At 41.2% G+C, this 21,375-nt stretch overlaps 1 protein-coding gene across 4 annotated transcripts in view; it reads right to left on the reverse strand.

The window, feature by feature from the left end:
- The window catches only part of DSCAM (DS cell adhesion molecule), a 738,508-nt gene that overhangs the window by 266,988 nt on the left and 450,145 nt on the right, over positions 1-21,375 (reverse strand). For all 4 annotated transcript variants that reach the window (XM_059063980.2, XM_067035143.1, XM_067035144.1 and 1 more), the window contains exon 9: positions 2,942-3,220. In XM_059063980.2, the coding sequence (XP_058919963.2) occupies positions 2,942-3,220 (279 nt within the window). The remainder of the gene's footprint in view (positions 1-2,941; positions 3,221-21,375) is intronic.

Here is a 21,375-nt window from a genome sequence, read left to right on the forward strand (position 1 = left end):
GTAATTATCTCTTTATCCTGCCACATACTTTTTCCCTCTCCATTGGCTCATTCCCATCAGTATGTAAGCTTCCCTTGTCCCATGTCCATCTCGCCTCCTGTCATACAAACATTCCTGAAAATATAAAAACAGTTGTGTTTTCCTGAGTTCCCACACATTCACCTCCCTTTCTTTTTTCAAGCCCCACTAATCAGGGATTCACCGCAGCCATGCCACTCTACAAGGTAACAAACAATATCCATCTTCCTAAAACCCAATGATCAATTCTTGGTTTTCCTCTTTTTCTACTTGCAGTGGGATTTGATATACTTTATCACCTATCTTTCTTGATTATTTCCTATTTTACTTTCAGGTCCCCCCAGTCCACTGGATTTCCTCCTGTTTCATTGACCTCTCCTTCTTCCTGCCTCCTTTGCTGATTCCTCCTCTTATTCTGGAATCTTAAATTTTGGAATGCCTTGAGCCTAGACCTTCTTGTTTCTCCGACATCGTTCTTTCCCTTGTGACAACTGCTATTCCTTGTATCTTCTCCACTTCTGTAGAAGACATTTTCATTTACCTTATTAGGCAAAATACGTACTTCAACGAACAATTCCTCTTTCTCTCTCTTTGCAACATTCACTTTATATACGTGTTTTGTTTGATTCGTCTCCAAAACATATTGCAAATTCGTCTGCTTCTCATTACCTTGACTGTGACCACCTTCACTCAAGGCGCTTTTTATCTTGCCTCGACTTCTGAAATAGCTTCTTACCTACTTGCTTTCTGGACCAGTCCATTCTGTCCACAGCTGCTAGTGTGATGCTTAAAAACATAAATCAGGCCATGCCACTAGCCTATTTAAAGTCACCAGCCTCCTCTCCTTGCACTTAGGAAAAAACCTCCAGACTTCTAAAATAGCTGCATATTCAAATTACCCAGGGTGCTTGGACTTAAACTTGGCTGCGTATTAGAATCAACTCAGGGATTTTATAAATTCCTGGTGCCTGGGTCCCACCTCCAATGATGGTTATTTAATTGGACTTCAACCTGGACATCAGGAATTTTTTAGAGCTCCCTACATAATTTTAATGTGTGACAAAATTCAAGAACCACTAACAGGTGATTTTGAATTGGAAAAAAAAAAAAAAAAGGATAATGCCCCAGAGATCTGGGAGATGGATCTACTCCCAGAGATAATGATTTAGTTGGGCTTAGTTAGGACCAGAAAATGGTCATCAGTGTTTTCTTAAATCTCCCAGGAGGTTTTATGGTGAAGTCTGGATTGAGAATCACTGCCCCCACACATTATCTTGTCCTTGACTATTTCTCCAGCTACCGACCTGCTTGTGAAGCACATTTCCTTTCTCGGGGCTATATCACCTAACTAGTGACTTAATGTTAATTTCACAGACCTTTATTTAACATATTTAAAAAAACAACCACACGGAGATACTAATCAGATTGTGATCCACTACATTATCCTGATTAGCTAGGCTCAATTCCAGGTCATCTGACCTTTGCCTTGGTCAGAAAAGTCTGGTTGCCTTTCCTGCGAAGGCAAGTGATTCACAGAACAGCCATGTACATTTTTATGTAGCATTTCCGTTCTCTGACCTGGATCCTTCAGAGCAGATTATATCGGAGACAGGCTAATGTACTCACTGCTTTGCCCTTCACAAATGATAGAAAGAGTCAGCTCTCCTTATAAGAAAACACTTGGGAAGCAGTACTAGATTGGCTCCCATTTTTATGCATCTTCAAAAATGGGAAAAAAAGTTCATGTATCCCAATTTTATTAGCATAAGGCCATTTGTATCTTTGTGTTGTATCTAACTGAAGGTAGATTTTCTTACTCACTCAGGGCAAATCTTTTTCACAGATACACAGTTGGTGCCTGCAGATGAATTCTAAGTATGCTCCACTTTATTTTGTTGGCAAGTAGACAGAATGAGCATTCTTCTTCAACAAGAAAGGAAGCAGAGGGGCCACGTGGACAAGGTGTAAGGACTGAGGAAGGACATGGGAACCTATTGCTCAAGAAAGAGTCTGCTTACATCTATTGACTGTCCTGCAGGTAATGGAAATCATCCCCTCCTGACAATTACAGTGAGAGCCCTGTGTTCGAGGACTTTAAAATGCAACCAATCAACATTAATATAAATCTTTAATGTCATACAGTTACTTTTGCAATGTGGATGAATATTCTACTGGTAGATGAACACATACAACTCTAGGAGAACCATAAAATCACAGAACAACCATGCTCACCAGACACTGGAGAACACTAGCTTCTCATTTTGAAGAATAAGACTGTTGCTTACATTTTAGGTGCATTGACAGCCCAGGCAAAGTTTTCTACAAATTAAACCATCTTAATTTTTTTCATAAATATTGCCACACTTTGCTTAATTTAGTAAATGTTTCAATACCCTTCCAAAATAGACATTTAATGCTCAGCAGAAGGGAGGAACAAAGAAAACCACATTTCTAAAACGAAAATTAAAAAATATAAAAAGCTACTCTTTTTTGACTTCAGAAAAACTGAGATCTATGGCTTTGGCAAATATTACTTTTAAAAGCCATCAATCTAAATGATAATATAAAAAGTGCTATATAAAACAAATACAGCACAGCATGAGCTCATGGATTTGGGGCCTCACAAGTCACTGGGTTAATGTAGGGAAGCCTTATTTCAAGAATTAAATCCCATGGTCCCCACGTCTCATTCACACATTTCTTCTCTGCTAGTTTTCCGAAACTTCACATTTTAGGTAAATACACCTTGGCTTGGAATTTAGGGGAGCTCATAGTTGGCTTCTACAGCTGTGTGTGTGTCGGGGGGGATGACAGGGAATTCTTATGAATTCTGGTTAGTTTCATAGCATTTCAAGGAAACACCATGGGTGAGTGCTGCTGAACCTGACTGCACAGGTGCCACGCATCCTAAGTGTCTCCTCACCTCTCACGATTAGTTGGCTTTGGTGCTCCACAGCTGCTGCCTCATTGCGGGCTATGCAGGTGTAATTCCCGTTGTGCATCAGGGAGAGATTGGAAATCCTTAAGGAGCTCGTGAAGTCAATGTTGTCGATGGTCACGCCAAGGCTCGCTGGGATTGGCCGGCCGTCCTTCTGCCAGGTGATGGTGATGGGTAGGTCCCCTGAGACCACAACGCACGGGATGAAGACCCGCTGTCCGATGGAGAATCTTGGAAACTCAAAGGGTTGGATAAAAGGTGGAACTGAAAGAAAAGAAAAAGTAATAGAAGAAAGACGATAATGACTGTGTAAATACGCTACAGTTTTTTCTTTAACCCTTTTGCATGACATTGAAAGAGTAATACAAATCACTGCTCTAGAAAAAAGTATGTGAACCGGTAGAAGATTTGAAATTGTGCTCTTCTGTTACTTGAATTTTCTCATTGTTCTAAACGAAAAGCATGGTTTGATTTGTACTTCAGCAAATATGCTTAATCACATTTATTTTGATACATTTTTAAAAAATTCAATAATCATTTTTAAAGGAAACATTCCAGATTCTGCACTTTTCAGTGTAAATACTATGAGAGAGGGACCTGGGTTTGGTTTTCTCTTGGAAGCTTTGAAAAATGATGTGTACAAGACGAGATTTCTTTCCTGCTTTGCTAATATTAGGAGTACAATTACTGTTCCCTCTTCAATCCATTCCACATCTTGTTAATACTTTAAGCCTACTGACGAAGCAGAGATTCCAGTTTAATTGTTAACATTTTTAATATCTAACATCCAACTAATAGCAAATGTTAATTTAAAAGATTTGTGTTAGGATACTTGCATCCTTACTCTGCACCCCTCACTTTTACACATTTCCTTGCACATGACCTTAAGTTATGAACTGGTCCGCGGCCAGTTTTCCGAGTTGTGGAGATGTGTCGCTACTGAAGATAAGGTTATAGAGTCTTCAGCTCTGCCAGCCGTGGACACAGCCAAGCTCAGTCTGGAATGTTCTCTGTTGATTTAATTTCCCTAATACACTCTTATTCATCCTTCTTGCCTCAGGGCCATTCTTCTTGGCAGCTTCCGAGATGGCTCACAGGGTGTCAGCATTGTAAAATGGTCAAAATGTGGAGAGTCAGGGGAGCCAGCTCTGGATCCCACTGCGGTTACCTATTTGTCACCGGGTCATGAGCTAGTTACCAATATCGTCTTCCTATCAGCCTTTTGGGGTAGTTATTCATAGATTGTTAAGATTATTAAGCCAATAATAACCTAATATAAACCAGTTATGATATTAGGTGATTTTACAAAACGAAGTTATGAAACAGCAGGACATCTGCAAAGTTTATTCTTTAAATCAGTCATAGTCTCCTTTCAATTATCAACTCAGGGGAGACAAAAGGGATCCAGCTGAGAAACATCTGAAGGGAAACTATTCATTCATTCACTCAAGAAGTGCTTAGGGAGCACCTGGTACGTGCTCAATACTGCATTGTGCGTGCTGGACAGACGGCAGTGAACATGATACACCGTCTGTGCCCAGGGGAGCTTTCATTCAGAGGCATAAGCCGCGGATGTCAACAAAGTATAGCAGTGGTTTTTCTGTAATTTAATATTATTATTACTACTACTGTATGCTTCCAAAAGAAGCTGGAAGTTAGAATTGCAAGTTAGTCGTTAGCCAAATTGCAAATTAGCCAGAGTTAGTCAGCAGGTGACTCAAGTTAGGTTTTCCCAGAGAAGCAAACAAACAGCCAAGCAAGGAAACAAACAGATAGCTGAAAGTACAGACAAGCATATTCAATGTCAAAACTGCTGTGGATCCTCAAGGGAAAGTTAGAAGTTTGGGTCTGCAACAAGTTGATCTGACGCTAAGAGAAAAAGATCTCAGGATGAGGTTCTACCTGGTGCTGGTAACCAATGAGTTAGTGATATTTTAGAAATGTGGATAGTATGAATTTTGTTTTTGTTTTCTTTTTAAATTCTGATCACTCTAGCTAATTCTTGCCTCTGTTCTTGAAAAGTAGAGCCTTTTCTCTATCCTGTAACTTTTTTCTGCTACAAGAAGACACTCTTATGCTTAATAAATGCTGACAGCCTACACCCTGCATAGATCAAGTTGGTTTACACTGTGTTTGTTCATAGCTGTTTGTCATTAGGCAGGGAAAGTGCCAAGCTGTGGCAAAAGTGCTTGTACTTCTCTAAACCTTGCCCCAAGTGTTACGAATGTTTACACCATATTAACACTTAATAAGTTGACATTTTAAAAAGAAAACGTAACTATGTTTCCTCTTCTTTGGTTGACTTACACACAGAAACCTAATTTTGAGTGTACTCAGACAAGCCTAAGCCCCCATTGTTGGCTTGGTGCTTTTTATCTGAATTGCAGATCATTTTTCTAAGATAAGAACTTTGGAGCCAGACTACCTGGGTTTCAGTTCAGCTGTGCTACTAACTAAAGTCATTAGAAGCCCTATGTGCCTCAGTTTCCTTATTTGTAAAATGAGGGGGGCCGCTGTGAGCACGGGGGGGTCACAGACTTTCACAGGCACCTGAATTGGTTTCTTAGCACTGATTCTAGTTCATAAGCCTTTACTATGAGGAAAAAACCACAACAGTTAAACGAAACATTAGTGGGCAAGGGAAAGGACTCCATTTCCCTTATTAGTTACAATACAGAGAAGAAATATATAAGGACTTACTTTCTAAGCCCCAGATCAAGAAAGAAAAATAAGGGCTTCCCTCGTGGCGCAGTGGTTAAGAATCCACCTGCCAATGCAGAGGACACGAGTTTGAGCCCTGGTCCGGGAAGATGCCACATGCCGCGGAGCAACTAAGCCCGTTTGCCACGACAGCTGAGCCTGCGCTCTAGGGCCCGCGAGCCACAAGTGCTGAGCCCACGAGCCACAACTACTGAAGCCCGCGCACCTAGAGCCTGTGCTCTGCAACAAGAGAAGCCCACGCACCGCAAGGAAGAGCAGCCCCCGCTCGCCGCAACTAGAGAAAAGCCTGCACGCAGCAATGAAGACCCAGCGCAGCCAAAAATAAAAATAAATAAACAATTTTTTTAAAAAAAGGAAAGAAAGATAAGATGTAGCACCTCTGACCTATCTATTTAATAAGAAAACAATATGGGCTGTAGGCCGTTAATAATTATTAAATACAAGAGTGTCTTTTTTATAGCAGAAGAAAGTTATAGGACAGAGAAAGGGCATATGCATATTATTTCTGAAGAACAGAGGCAAGAAGTAGCTATAGGTGAATCAATTTTTTAAAATTCATGCTTTTCCATAATTCTAAAATATATGTAATTCACTGGTTTCTAGAACTGTAAGAAGTATAATTATAGTTAAAGAAGTAAATTTCAAAACGTTTAGGTATAAAGTGACACTGCTGGAAATGAAGATTCCAAACCAGTGAAAACAAAGGTCAGAAAGCCCAGGCACTAACCCTCACTCATGTCACTCAAAGGATAATCCCTCTCTCTTTAAACTTCTGCGGCTCCCTTATTATCTCCTTTCTTGGTCTAAACCAGAGGCTGAGAATTCAGGCATATTGATGAGGGCTCAGTAAGAAGCCACAATTGGTAAGGTAAATGTGGGGAGAAACGAAGCATCGACTATAAAGAGTAGATTAAACGCAACATACACGGCACCTGGGGACATTTTTTGCTGGGGCACACTGCTCTTAATAGCCAGCTTTTTTTTTTTTTTTTTTTGGTGGTACGCGGGCCTCTCACTGCTGTGGCCTCTCCCGCTGCAGAGCGCAGACTCCGGACGCGCAGGCTCAGCAGCCACGGCTCACGGGCCCAGCCGCTCTGCGGCACGTGGGATCCTCCCGGACCGGGGCACGAACCCGTGTCCCCTGCATCGGCAGGCGGACTCTCAACCACTGCGCCACCAGGGAAGCCCCAATAGCCAGCTTTTTAAATACAATATCATAGTGCATAATTAAGACTCTGACTAATAAGTTATTGTTAATATATTACAGGGGAAGAAGATCATGTTTAAAATATTTTAAAATGTATTTATAGACAGAAACTATCCAAGATAGTTAAAATAAAATTTTCATGATGAAAGGAAGGATTTAGTTAGAGGGAAAAGTCATTTTCCGAGAATAACGTCAAAATCAGGTTTGTAACTTCTTATTTTGCCACATTACATTGGGAGGCACTTTATTTTTTTAACACAAATTAAAACACCTGTTTTAAGAAGTGTCATGTCACTTCTTACTACATATGTTGTCTCCCTTGCTTTAGCCACAAAACACAAGTCTGCTGTACAAAATACTTAAAAATATTTTAAGGGGTCCAGAATCTTATATTTTACATGTATAAGATATATAACATTGGAGGCAAAAAGTAAACCAAGTGATTCAAAATCTCTTATAATGATTTTGGTGAAGCCAAATCACCTGTTTGAGGTGCATTGCTTATTGTGTCTGAGTCATTATGTCACCTTTTAAGGTAAAGTCTCTGAATCTTATTGACAGGAAAACCTTCTAACAATACAGGAGCAGAAATTCTGAACGTGACCTGCGGCAGGTTTCCACATAACCGTCCTTCATAAAGTATATAAATATCTGCTAAATGTCACTTCTTACCAGGCTTGTGTATTTCCTTCTACATAACGCTTGGGGTTCCTTTCTCTGAGGCAGCACAGAGCCCTTGAATACTGTCAAATGTTAGTTGAGATTCTTACTCTTTCTAAACCCTTAACAAGACCATTAAATGAGGCTAATACATTTCTGTGTCTTGTCCCTCAAAAATTAACTAACTGTGTATTCTTTTTCACAGGGGACAAAACAAGTTTTACTTTCCCCCTCACCCAGACTGGAGTGTGACATACTGAAACAAACATAGTTGTGTGTTGGCCAGTCTTGAGTAGTTATAGCAGTGTTACCTTGATCCAGTTTTTTCTTAACTCTGTGATTCCATTTCTTCACGTGTAAAATGGTGACAGTGACACAATTCACGAGTGTCAGGCGAGGGCTTTATGTAACATGCCAGCCCCAGAGCCCAGGTGGTACCTAGAAGTAGCTCAGTTTAGCACCTTTCTACCTTTCCTCTTCTTAACTCTTTTTTTTTTGTCCCAAGGCCCATAATTCACTGGGAAAATCAAATACATTACAGGCATGTTGAGACATATAAGGATCTATTTCCATTGCCATATATAATTGCATCTATTCCAACATTTTGTCATTTCATGTCCAGTGGTAATTTAACTCCACGAGTCTCCATACAAAAGTCTCAGGTTGACAGCTTTCGGTATCAGGCTGCTCAGGGAGCCTGCCTCAAGCCAAAGTATTCTGAGTCAAGGCTGTGGATATTTTCATCTTTCTAGCTCCTTTTCTCCATTCTGTTTAACAAGCCCTTTCTTCCCATCCTTTAAGACGTTTTCTTTTTATAACATCTTAACATGTTTCATAAAGTCTCCAAAAATTGCATCTCCTAATCCTGCCCATTGTGGGAATGCAAACCCCATGGCTGATCTCTGAGAGTTCAGTCCCAACTACACCCCCACTTTAGGATCCGCATACCCATCAGGGACGCCTAGAACCTGCATAGGCTCTGTACTGTCCATCCGAATACAAGCTGTGGCTCAAAGACCGTGAGGCTGGTGAACACGTGTGACTTGTGGGTCGAGCACATTGCTTCAAGGACTGTCTAACCATAGAACTGGTTCTTCGTCCAATTCTGTTACGTTACAGTAGGCTTTAGAGTACAGAATTGTCGATTACTGCCCCTATGTGATATAGTCCTCTGTTCTGTTCACACAACACAGTTAAAATCTTTCTCCATCCACCCCAAGAGCCGGTTGTACAAGATTTTATAATAAAATGTATGACACGTGAATATAGTGATCTATGTATGAGGCTGTTTCCTAAGTAGAGTGACCCAGGAGGCAGGAGATATACCGAGTTTATCTTTTTTTACTTCCCACAACTAGTGGAATAAATGGCGCCTTGAACATCTTAATTACATAATAGTTTTTGAAAATACCTTTTAAGAGGCGATGATGAACGTGTGTCTACATTTTGCACATTAGACAATCCTGAAGTTATGAATACAAAGGGAGATACATCCGGGGCATAACAATGATGAGATGGTGAGATGGGAAAAGGACAAAGGTGGGGCTGCTATTCATCCTGAGTAGCCTCGGGGCCCATGAAGTTTACGTCGTGAAAGAATGAGCGGACTAAACAATTCCCAAGTGGTTGTTCACTAAATCTAGAAACTGGGAGGCATGCGTACTTCTGTCTTGTTCTCCATCGTATCATCTAATAAATCACTAAACCCCTCAAGATTTCCTGGCCTAAATCTCTTATGAATCAGGACCTTTCTATGCATTCCGACTTCCACTGCCAGAGGCCTCCCTTATCTCTCACCTGTACCAAAATGATAATTATTTTATTCTCCCTGAAATGCATTTCCCACATATCCATCACCAAAGTGTTCTGAAATGCAAAACCTGCCTGGAAACCTCCAAGTGTTCCTAGAGTATAATTTCCAAGATCCTTCAAAACCCTCCAAGATTGTCTAATACTCCTACTTCTATACCTATCACTCTTTACTCTTTTTGCACTCATGTTCTCACAACAACAAGTATTTTCCGTTGCACACATATTACATGCCGCATGTCCCAGGGGCCCAGGACTTCTAACCAGTGGACCCGCTGAGCCACCGCTCCCCCTGCTGTTAGGGCAAGTTGGGGAGATAAAGTCAACACCTGGCCTTGCTTACTCAGGTACGGCCACCGGCGCCGACTCTGAACCACCGTGTGAGCTTGTTCCCCTGAGCTGAGTGACTTCTGCCAGAGCTGCTTCTGGCTCACCACGAACTGGGCTGCCGGTCCTTGGCCTGTACCTGCTGAAGTGAGAAGGGCATGGCCAGAGCCCTCCAGAGCTTCAGGAGGACACAATGCACAAGTAAGGAGGGCATTGCTGGGAGGCAGCAGGTGCTAAATAAACAGAGGCTTAAGCATGTGCACATAAATGTGGGCTTCCTTGCAAGCCCTTCTTGACCTTTCTCTCTAAGCTCCCTTGGGGTTCAATATGAACTGATATTAACTGACACCCAAACACTGACCTAGAGACAAAAGGCGGGAGGGAGTCAGCAGGGCGCTGTCCGGCGCTGCTGCCGGGTGGGAAAGGCAGAGAAGGAGTGAGTCGTTGTCTCTCCCGTGTGGTAGGACAGCATTCAGGGTCCATCTCTAAAAATTCCCTTAGGGAGCTGTATTCCGGGCATATTTTCAACAACCCAAGCCATATAAAACGTAAAACATTAAATAGGTTTTCTTTAGCCAGAGACTGAAATGACCACACTTAAATTTCTGTGGCTGAGTTAAGTAGGCGGTTTGGGTGCATTTAGGGAAATTCGCCCCCATGAATTAGTTAAGGTGTGCTCAGGTAAGGAGAAGAGTCCCCGTGTGGCTGAGAACTCTTTAAGACAGGTGTCATAGCAAAAATGTAAATTGGAGTTTCCGAGATTACTCGGCTCTGGCTACATTCTAAGTGATAAACATTCTCCTTCATGGACAGAAAACAACAGGGGAACAAATCACACATATTTACCCCAGTTTCAGAAAGTCCCAGGTTCAAGACACCTGCCGTGACTTGAAGGCCTGTTTACAAGTGAAACAAACACGCAAAATCATACACACGAATTTCACTATTCTCCCTCAAGATGAGCGCCTACTTCACATTTGTCCTGCTGTTGTTAGAACACCGCCTGCTGTAGGTATTGCTGTGATACAACACATCTTTTCTCAGGTGATGCTGCAAGTTTTACAGTGAGTGGAAACTACTTTGCTTTCTGGTATTATTTCCTAACGCATGCTATTTTTTCTATATAGAATATTGTCCTCATCTTACTCAACAAAGGGTCCAATACAGCCAATGAGGTGTTAGGTTTGTTTCAATTATTAGAATTGAATTACACAATGTGTGATCAATGTGATCAGAAATTATCTATGTATCTCTCTATATTACTATGGACTAGTAATGCATTCTCAGGAATAATAAATGTTGTCCCCGCCTCTGCTCGCTTACGGGTATTTATAAATCCTAGACAGATGGTTTATAAGAGTTTACACGAGTTCAGAGATCCCACAGCAAAGGGATAATAAGGGTAGGTGCCTCTTCCATTTGAAAAGTTCACACAAAGTAAGAAGGAGATTAAAAACCTTAAATAAATAGTTCAGCGATTCAAAGGAAGACTACGTACCCCTCCCTAATGGAGACATTGTTCCTCAGTGCCCTGGCCTGGCTGCCTCCCTCTGTTTCCCTGACGGTCTCACCCACAGCCTCCCTGCCAGGTGCGAGCTCGACGCAGTGGTCTGCCTCACCAACCTCTTCATCCAAAACTCCTTCTCGAGCTTCCTGCCTACTTGTTCAGTTGTCCGCTCAGGCCTCCATCTGGATGGCCCAGAAGCATCTCCGACCCCAAACCAAACATGTCGTGTTTCCCCTTAATCTAAGCCTCTCCTTCAATTCTCTGGCAAAATCTCCCAGCTGCAAGAAGCTCAGAATGATAAAAGTTATTACATTAATGTTATTTATAATATAACATAGTACGATACGATACGATACGATTTCGTATAATACCCCTAGCTGTACATTTCTCTTTATCTCCAACCCCTCTCACTGGCTGTGATGTCTTGTCTACTCCACCTCTCAGTACCTCTTGCATCTGGCTCTTTTTTTCCCCAAGCATTTTTCCATCATCTTTATTTTTTTTTAATAGATCTTTATTGGAGTGTAATTGCTTCACAATACTGTGTTAGTTTCTGCTGTACAACGAAGTGAATCAGCCATAGGCATACCTCCCATCATCTTGTATTAAAACTTTTCAGTTGTGTCCTAATTGGTCTTCCCATTTGTTTGCTTTCTGAAGTATAATCCACCTCATATACCTCAATCAGATTAGTTTTTCTAAAACACTTTGTGAGTATCTCCCTCTGCTTCTGTCACTTTGCTGCCTTTAGGATGGAGCAGGAGGCACCGGACGCTACAAGATCTGATACTGTCTCCGTGCCGACCCACGCCGTTTGCCTACAGTAAGTGTCCTTTCGTTCAGCCACACTGACTCTGAATGTCAAGGGCTGCACCCTGTCCCTCCTTCTGTCCCCCGCCCCAGCAGTGCCCATTCTAACCCCTACCAGCTTAAAGTGTGAAAACTCAGCTCAGCTGTTACCTGCTTTGGAGATTTTTTTCAGGCTGTAAATCCCTTTGAGACTCAACTCAGTTTCTCTTGGAAACCTTTTTTTTTGACTCCAGAGTTTATGCCCAGAACTAGCTAGATGTCCATCTTCCGTACTTCCCAAACACCTCCCGTATATTTCTTTGATGGCATTGTGTTGAAATCAGTGACTTCCTTCTTTATCTGCCCACTCTTCTCCCACGGCTAGTTGAAATGCTTTTTTTCTCACCCTGTGCCACTTTCCTCAAGACTTGCTACCTCCTGTCATGTATTATAGTTATTTGTCTATAGGTCCTGCCACCGACCCCAGCCCTGTGTTGGCGGTGACCATCCTATTATTATTTGATCTCATTAACAGCAGATGCACCAATATGGCCTGAATAAACTAAAGAAATCATAGGAATCAGAGATTCTTTGAGTTCAAAATTGTTCTGGTAACAAAACATCTAGTCTAATGATGCTACTACCCTACACTGTGACAGTTTTCATCTCCTATTTGAAATATTGGACTAGCTTTATTAGATAAAGTGGGAGCAATTGAATATGAAAACTTTATTTTTGGGAAAAGGTATTTAAGATGCACATCGATAGCTATTTAACATCTGCACACGTGGTAGGATTTGATGCACGTGAAGACACGTGGCCCAGGTCCCTTCAAGGACAGGAGCCCCAGATTCTGTGAGTGACCTCAGGGGGCCCCCTTCAGTCATCAGCCACTTCAAAGGTGGGCCCGGCTGCAGAGATCCCCCTCACCCAAGTGCAGGCCCTTCCAATGAGTGACTGAAGAGGGCAATTTTGCCCCAACGCAGGACAACTCGGAAGGAACACTCTGTCTCCAGAGCCCCCTGCAGAGTCAGATGAGGCTGTCACGGGCCTGCTCATCTTCTCCCCGTGCCAGTCCTTCTCCCTTTCCCTTCTTCCACACGTGTTGATGGTAAGGACACTCGCTGGTAAACATCCTGCACACCAAACTCCAGCTCAGAGGCTGCTCCCGGGAGAATACAATCTGCAACAGTTTGCCTCATCTAAAATGAAAACATTGATCTACTATATTCATAACAAAACCAGGTCTGTTTGTAATACTGCCTCTGTATACTGCATCCATCCATCCATCCATCCATCCATCCATCCATCCGTGCTGCTTTCATTCATTTTGGATTGTGACCAGGGGAGAATTATCATGTGTGCTGGGTTCTCTTTTAGTAAGACCCCTCTGCACGTGATTATAGTATTTTCCTATTCTCCTGCAGAACAGAAAAGGGATGACAGAAGCAAGGGGAAAAATAGTTTGAAAAGTTAATTTTAAGAATGCTGCTAGGGCTTCCCTGGTGGCGCAGTGGTTGAGAATCCGCCTGCCGATGTAGGAGACACGGGTTCGTGCCCTGGTCCGGGAAGATCCCACATGCCGCGGAGCAACTAAGTCCATGAGCCATGGCCGCTAGGCCTGCGCGTCCGGAGCCTGTGCTCCGCAACGGGTGAGGCCACAACAGTGAGAGGCCCGCATACCGCAAAAAAAAAAAAAAAAGAATGCTGCTCATTACCTTCAAAAAGTCTGTATTCGTTTATTCATTTGTTTGTTTTACTCATTTACCTGTCCTAAGCTCAGCCAGTGCTCAGCACCGAACTTCCGTCTTTAACTTTAATATGGGGCTATGCGTATTCACAAGCTCAGTGAGTGTATGTTCAAGAGTACAAAAATGAGGAAGAATTCAATGCCAATATCTGAATTAGAACCCAAGAAATCCCAGAAGGCTCAACTTACAAACACAAGAAAACCTGGCAAACATTAATCTCTCTCTCTCTCTCTCACACACACACACACACACACAAATACCCAAGCACATACACATACCGCATGCACTGGATAATGGGTTTCCAGTAGATGCAGCCAAAAGCATAGGTAGGGTTCATAAGCTAAATACAACCCAACAGAATAGCACAGTTGACATAAGAATAGTGTAACTTCAGAATAAATCAGAGATGAGTGTAGCTAACTCTGCTACTAAGATTTTTAAACAAGGTCGTTCTTACGTAGGATGCCTGTTTTGGACTGAGAACTACGGAGCCATAATATATGACAACATAAGTATAAAGGTAAGAGAAACTTTAAAAATGTTTTAAAATACCAATTAAGTCTATGGGAGAAAATACACTTAAAACATTTTAGGAAGAAAAAAAAATTCCTTAAGGCACAATGTAGAATTATAATAAAGAGAACAGGAACTGTTATTTTCATCAGCTGAAAAGATACATATTAGATATAAAGAAAAGACTAACTGCTTGAAATTTTTGGAAATAAAACACTAAAACGAGCCATGGGAAACATGACAGCATCTTCTTCCAAAGCACTTTCTGGAAGAATGGACCACCTATATAGATGCCTGCGGTGGGATATAGGGGTAGGAATTGGGTGTTTTTTTCAGGGGATTCTAGTTTTTAACCATATGAGACGTTTCTTCAAGGATTTTCATGGAAGGCATTTGATAGCCATAACCATATTACGTTGAAATAAATAGTTTATTTAACATTTAAAAATGGTGAACACCTGCAGAATTCATGAGAATTTCTGTATTTAATAATGAGAGTCACCTTGGTCTGAGGAGATAGATAGGCAGGTTACTTTTCTCCTGGTTGGGGTCAATAACATGGTTACATAGAGACTTGGTAATAAAACTGAGTAGTTTTCTGATTAACCCAAACTAACTTGCATCTCTAATATTTAAAGAAGAGCCATTTGAATCATAATGGCATCAAGAAAATGAAACATAGCTCTCGTGTTGTACTAACCCAGGTGGAGAAAAGACTCTTCTGGAGGGGTTGCACTTATTTCATTTTTATTTCTATGGACTATTAGTGCAGGCAAAGCCATGGGACTCAAACTAGAGGTGATGACAGCCAGGCTAAATGACAAGGACAGCCCAAATTCACAAAATCGTTGGCATTCGTTTTACAGCTTACCTTCTTTTCCCAATTAGCTTCTTTACAAGAATTGCTAGTAACAGCAAGGTATTTACTTGAGAAATATTTTTCATGACCTTGACTTCGAAAAGGTCATCCTTCTTTAAAAGCTTGGTTATTAACTGTAACTGACTTCAGGTGTCTGTATTCATTTTTATGAAATATGTCATAGAGAAGACAAGGATATAAAAAGGTACCTATGATATTTCAACAAAGCTGTAAGTCAGTGAAATTATTTTGGCAAATTTCAGGCATTGAATTAGTGATATAATGAAGGAGGGAGAGTGTTAAATGCATGAGTATAGACCAATGAAAGATATGTTCCTCTATATTCCATCCACCCGATATTCACATCATCATAGATCTATGCAAAACTAATTATACAGACCCCTCTCTACAGTTTCAGCCAAGTGTGTGTCTCTGCATGAGTCTCCTCAATTTTCGGGGTCTCCAATTCCTCTTGATGAGACTCAGACAAGATGGCTTTCAGCGTAGACGTGTTCTGATTCTTTACAAGAAAGGTACAGAGCGAAATCTTCCAAGTATTTTTATCACTTGTGGATAACTTGGAAGATTCAGGTCTGCAAAACCAAGGTATCTTATTGCCACACCCCGATTAATACACATCATAAGCAACCGGCTCTTTCTTGAAGAAATTAACAAATTCTTTCACTGAACTGAATAGTTAGTACAAGGACGTTTATGTGCTCGGAGATATGATTGCAGCATATTTATGAGCACTTAGTATCAACAGATCTTTTTATAAACCTAATTATCAAAACTTGAGTGATCCTGTTCAGTGCCAAGTTAAGAGAGAGAACAGGAAGTAGAGAGTAAACGGAAAATATAAAATAATCTGACTAAAACAACTTTTGATATAAAATCAATTCAAATAAACATATATGTGTTAAACATGCATCAAAAGTCACACATACACACACTGGATTAAAAATTGGGTTCAAGCAACATCACAGAATATAAAGCTACATAAAAGCAGGAGTTGGGGCTTCCCTGGTGGAGTAGTGGTTGAGGGTCCGCCTGCCGATGCAGGGGACGCGGGTTCGTGCCCCGGTCCGGGAAGATCCCACGTGCCGCGGAGCGGCTGGGCCCGTGAGCTGTGGCCGCTGAGCCTGCGCGTCCGGAGCCTGTGCTCCGCAGCGGGAGGGGCCACAGCAGTGAGAGGCCCGCGTATCACAAAAAAAAAAAAAAAAAAAAAAGCAGGAGTTGAAGAAATGGGAAAAGATCTACCAGGCACCAAGAAGGCAAGAAGAGTAATTTTCAATCATATAATAGATACTGCAAGACAAAAAATTACCAGAGATTATAGTAGAAGATAGATAAATCAATTATATTTGGTAATATTAACGCCCACTTTGATCACTGGTCAATGAAAGGAATAAAAAAAATTGGCAAAGCTAGAGATGAGATATAACACAATTATTAAATTTAATCTAACACATACAAACTTATTCCCAACAAATATATGAAAAAAACAGACATTTATTAAACTATATGAAACATCCATAAAGAAAGTTTCAGTACATTTCAGAGAACGAAAATGACCTCTGACCACACCACCATGATATCTTGATATATGTAGAAGAGTGGAAAGCATGGGTCATTTAATAAATATTAGGAATACTGACTCAATCAATAAAGACAAAACTGGACACCCATTTCTACTATATCTCCAATCCTCAGTGTGCACTGAAGACCTAAATGTGGACAGTGGAATGTAAACATAGAGCAAATATAGAAAAAAAATGTAGGCATGGATCTTCCATGAGCCCAGAGTCTTCTTAAACCAGATCCCAATGAAGACAGTCAAAGATAAGGAGTCAAGAGGTCTTGGAAAATATATTCACAGCTATTTATAAGTAACAAGAGATTCATATTTACATTAAAGAACTGTAGCAAAGCAGGAAGAAACAGAAGGAAGACTGAAGGCAAAATGGGTAAAGGAATTCATAGACGGGACGCCCAAATACCCCGAAAGAATATAAAGAGATGCTCAACCTCAGTAGCGATGGAAGAAATTAAAATAAACATTACAGGCTTCCCTGGTGGCGCAGTGGTTGAGAGTCCGCCTGCCGATGCAGGGGACATGGGTTCGAGCCGCGGTCCGGGAGGATCCCACGTGCCGCGGAGCGGCTGGGCCCGTGAGCCGTGGCCACTGAGCCTGCGCATTCGGAGCCTGTGCTCCGCAACGGGAGAGGCCACGGCGGTGAGAGGCCCACGTACCGAAAAAAAAAAAAATAAAATAAAAAATAAAATAAACATTACATCCATTATATTGCAAAAATTAGAAGGGCAGATAATACTAATTATTGGCAAAGATATAGGGAACTGTGACCTTCTACACGTGGCTGGTGGAGGCATAGACTAGTATAGGAATTTTGGAGAGTGCTATTCAGTCATTAGTGAAATTAAATTCTATGATGTAACAATTCTATTTCCTATCCTATACTTAGTATTACATATAGGCACATCTACAAGGATATTTGTTGTGGCGTCGTATATAGAGTCAAAGATCTAGGAGACAACCCAAGTGTTTACTTTTATGGTTTTATCTTATCTTTATCTTCATAAGGGCATAGAAAGCGTATTTAAGATAAATATATGCACCACATCTTCTATATCCATTCTTCTGTCGATGGACATTTAGATTGCTTCCATGTCCTGGCTATTGTAAACAGTGCTGCAATGAACACTGTGGTGCAAGTATCCTTTTGGACTATGTTTTTCTCCAGACATATGCCCAGGAGTGGGATTGCTGGGTCATATGGTAGCTCTAATTTTAGTCATAAAGAGAAAGAGAAATACCGTATGATATCGCTTATATGTGGAGTCTACAAAGAAATGATACAAATGAACGTATTTACAAAACAGAAACATACAGATTTAGAGAGCAAACTTATGGTTACTGGGGGGAAGGATAGGGGGAAGGGATAGTTAAGGAGTTTGGGATCGACATGTACTGCTGTATTTAAAATGGAGAACCAACAAGGACCTACTGTAGGGCACAGGGACCTCTGCTCAATGCTACGTGGCAGCCTGGATGGGAGGGGAGTCTGGGGGAGAACGGATACAGCTATATGTATGGAAGAGTCTCTTTGCTGTGCACCTGAAACTGTCACAACAGTGTTCATCAGCTCTACTCCAATATTAAATAAAAAGTTTTTTAAAAGGTAAATATATTAAGTAAACATAAGTATGTGGCATGGAAATAGGGAATAACAATACCAGAATTGGTGAATGGTTTAAAAAAAAAGATAAAACAAAACAGGGAATTTGTATGAACTGATGATAAACCAAATATTGACAAAACAGAACAAAGTTCCCATCCGACCAATCAGCACCTGGGTTTTTGTTCTTGAGCCCAAAGGAATGTCTCAACAGTGGGCACTCGGGTTATAACAAAGAAGTCTTATCTTCAGGATCGAGGTGATATTCTCTTTTCCCTCTTTCAGACAGTAGACGATTCCTAGAAGGCTGAAGACAGACACATCCATGTGTCCTTACAAAGGAGACCCGTTTCTGAGCTTTGTTGTACGCAACACAGTTGAGTGAATGAGGATGTTAAAGACGGTGAGTCAGGAAAGCAGTGGCTCATCGTTGCCCACATAAGGGGGAGAGTTCCTCCGAGCTGCCCCAGAGGAAACAATGGGACCAGGAAGAAGAGGAAGAATTAGAGAAGACAGATTTGTGTTCAACAGGAGGAAGAAATGTCTGATCATGACGGCCAAGCAGAATCAGGAAGGGCTTAGAGCTCACTGGGGGCACCGCAGAGACCCCGTGCAGACAGTCCGGAAAAATCTGAGTACAGTCGAAGGGCAGGTGGAGTATCACATGGGATGCTGGTCTAGATGAACCCCAAGTTTAGTTATATCCCTAAGGCTCTTTCCTTGCATCATCTATTTATACATATGTAGGCATATTTTACATATACTTAAGTCCATCTACATTTGGATATAATACACATAAATATTTACACATGATTTTAACACATATGAATACTTTATGTGTGAATGTAATATCTTTATAAATAAATGTAATAACATAAATATTTGTTATATATCGCATGTGCATAAACTGCAAATTCTGCTGAACTTATATATTTTAACAATTACTTGTGTTTGCACTCGTCTATATTTAACGAGTTTAAATTTTTCTGATTAAAATATTACCAGGGCATTATCACTTAAGCACTACCAAAGGTTTTTTTAGCCTGCGTGTGTTTGTGTGCACATACAAGTATGTGCATATCCAGAGAGACTGACTATGGGCCAGGCAGTGAAAGTGTGAGTAATCTTCTTGTCATGTTTTCTTCCTTTGTCATCTCTACTTCATTCTCTCCTTCTTGAAGTCCCTGTGTCTAACATGCATAGCAAGTATTGCAAAACCTTATTTCTGCCACAATTTTAATTTTAACTGAATAAAAATTTGCATTCCTTGACTTCACAGCAAATCAAATACATGTTCTTTTTCTTTTTGTCTACTTAGAGGAAACCAATTTGAGATGTTATTTGTAAAAAAAAAAAAAAAAATTAATATAGTGTTTCCTTAAAGAAAGCTACCAGTAGTGGGATTGCTGGGTCATACGGTAGTTCTATGTTTAGTTTTTTAAGGAACCTCCATACTGTTCTCCATAGTGGCTGTATCCATTTACATTCCCACCAACAGTGCAAGAGGGTTCCCTTTTCTCCACACCCTCTCTTATTTGCAAAACAGGAATAAAGACACAGACATAGAGAACAAATGTATGGATACCAAGGGGGAAGGGGGTGGTGGGAGGAATTGGGAGATTGGGATTGACATATATTCAATACTGATACTATGTGTAAACTAGATAACTAATGAGCGACTCTACTCAATGTACCGTGGTGACCTACATGGGAAGGAAATCCAAAAAAGCAAGGATATATGTATATGCATAGCTGATTCACTTTGCTGCACAGCAGAAACTAACACAACATTGTAAAGCAACTCTACTCCAATAGAAATTGATTTTAAAAATAGATAAATAATTTAAATGTAACAAGAAACAGGTTAAAAAAAAAAAAGAAAGGTACCAGCTTCATTTTCCAGATTGGATGAAAAATTACAAAGCAACCTATCTCCAGGACAAATCTGTTTGAAGGCAAGTGCCCCGGCGCTTGCCTGAGTTTGGAGCACTTGCCTTTGACATCCTAACCAAAGTAAAGAACTTCTCTTCTGTGGAAGTGTGAGACCACGTCTCCTCGGGGCAGGTGAGAAACCACAGCAATTTAAGCACATTTAAACATGAGTGTGTCTTTGGTCGTTTACAAAGGAGGGATGGTGAAAATTCCCCACATAACCAGCCTTCTTTTGCCACGTTAGGATATTACATTAACAAAGAGAACTTAAATTCCCCTTTGAAGTCATAAATTACCACAAAAGTGTTACACATTTAATGTCTTGCCTTTATGTTCCCCCACCAGATTTATTTTCTCCCATATTACTCACAATACAAACTGTACACTCTCTAAGTCACTGTTGAAAATCAATACAAGAGTTTTGCAAATGACTAAAATTTATGGTCACACAAGACCCTAGCAAATAGGACCTTAAATTAAACATTGCTCATCTTTAATGAGGCACCTACCTAAAAGAGAAGAATAACCTCGAAATGTTAGGTTTTCTATGAACAGTATTATAAACGACTCCAGTAGCTGGAGAGAGGAGAGTGGAAGAAAGTGAAAGTGATAAAGAGAAGAGGACTCTCCATCCCTGACAGAGTTGGGTTTGGAACCTGGTGGAGGTTGACGGTGCTCTGGCTGGAAGAGCCAATGAGCAAACGTCAGTCACAAAGTGGGAGTGGCTGACACTGCCAAGGTTGTTTCCGTGCACAGAGCTGCAGCTCTGCCTGGGCCAGGTGACACTAGGCGGCAGGAGCCCTTGGAGAATGCCATTAGAAGACCACGTTCCTGGCTGCTCACCGAGAGGTGGAGGAGACCAGACGCATCCTCAGCACCATTTTTACCAGGGTGTTCATTTCCCCAACTGCACCAACAGTGGCTCTGTGAGACCGCTAGGATGACAGACGAGGTGAGATGCACCCTGTGATCCAAAGCTGCGGGGGGAGAAGGATCTTTCTGCCAGATGGTGCAGAAGAGTGTGTCAGTTAGGCTGCAGAACACAAAGGATGGCTACCATGAGTCGGAAATGCTGTCAACGACACCTAACTCTTCCATCAGTTTGAAGCAGGACACGATAAAAACCTGTCTCGAGTTAGAACTGGGA

This window comes from Kogia breviceps, chromosome 5, assembly GCF_026419965.1.
Source record: "Kogia breviceps isolate mKogBre1 chromosome 5, mKogBre1 haplotype 1, whole genome shotgun sequence".
NCBI lineage: Eukaryota > Metazoa > Chordata > Mammalia > Artiodactyla > Physeteridae > Kogia > Kogia breviceps.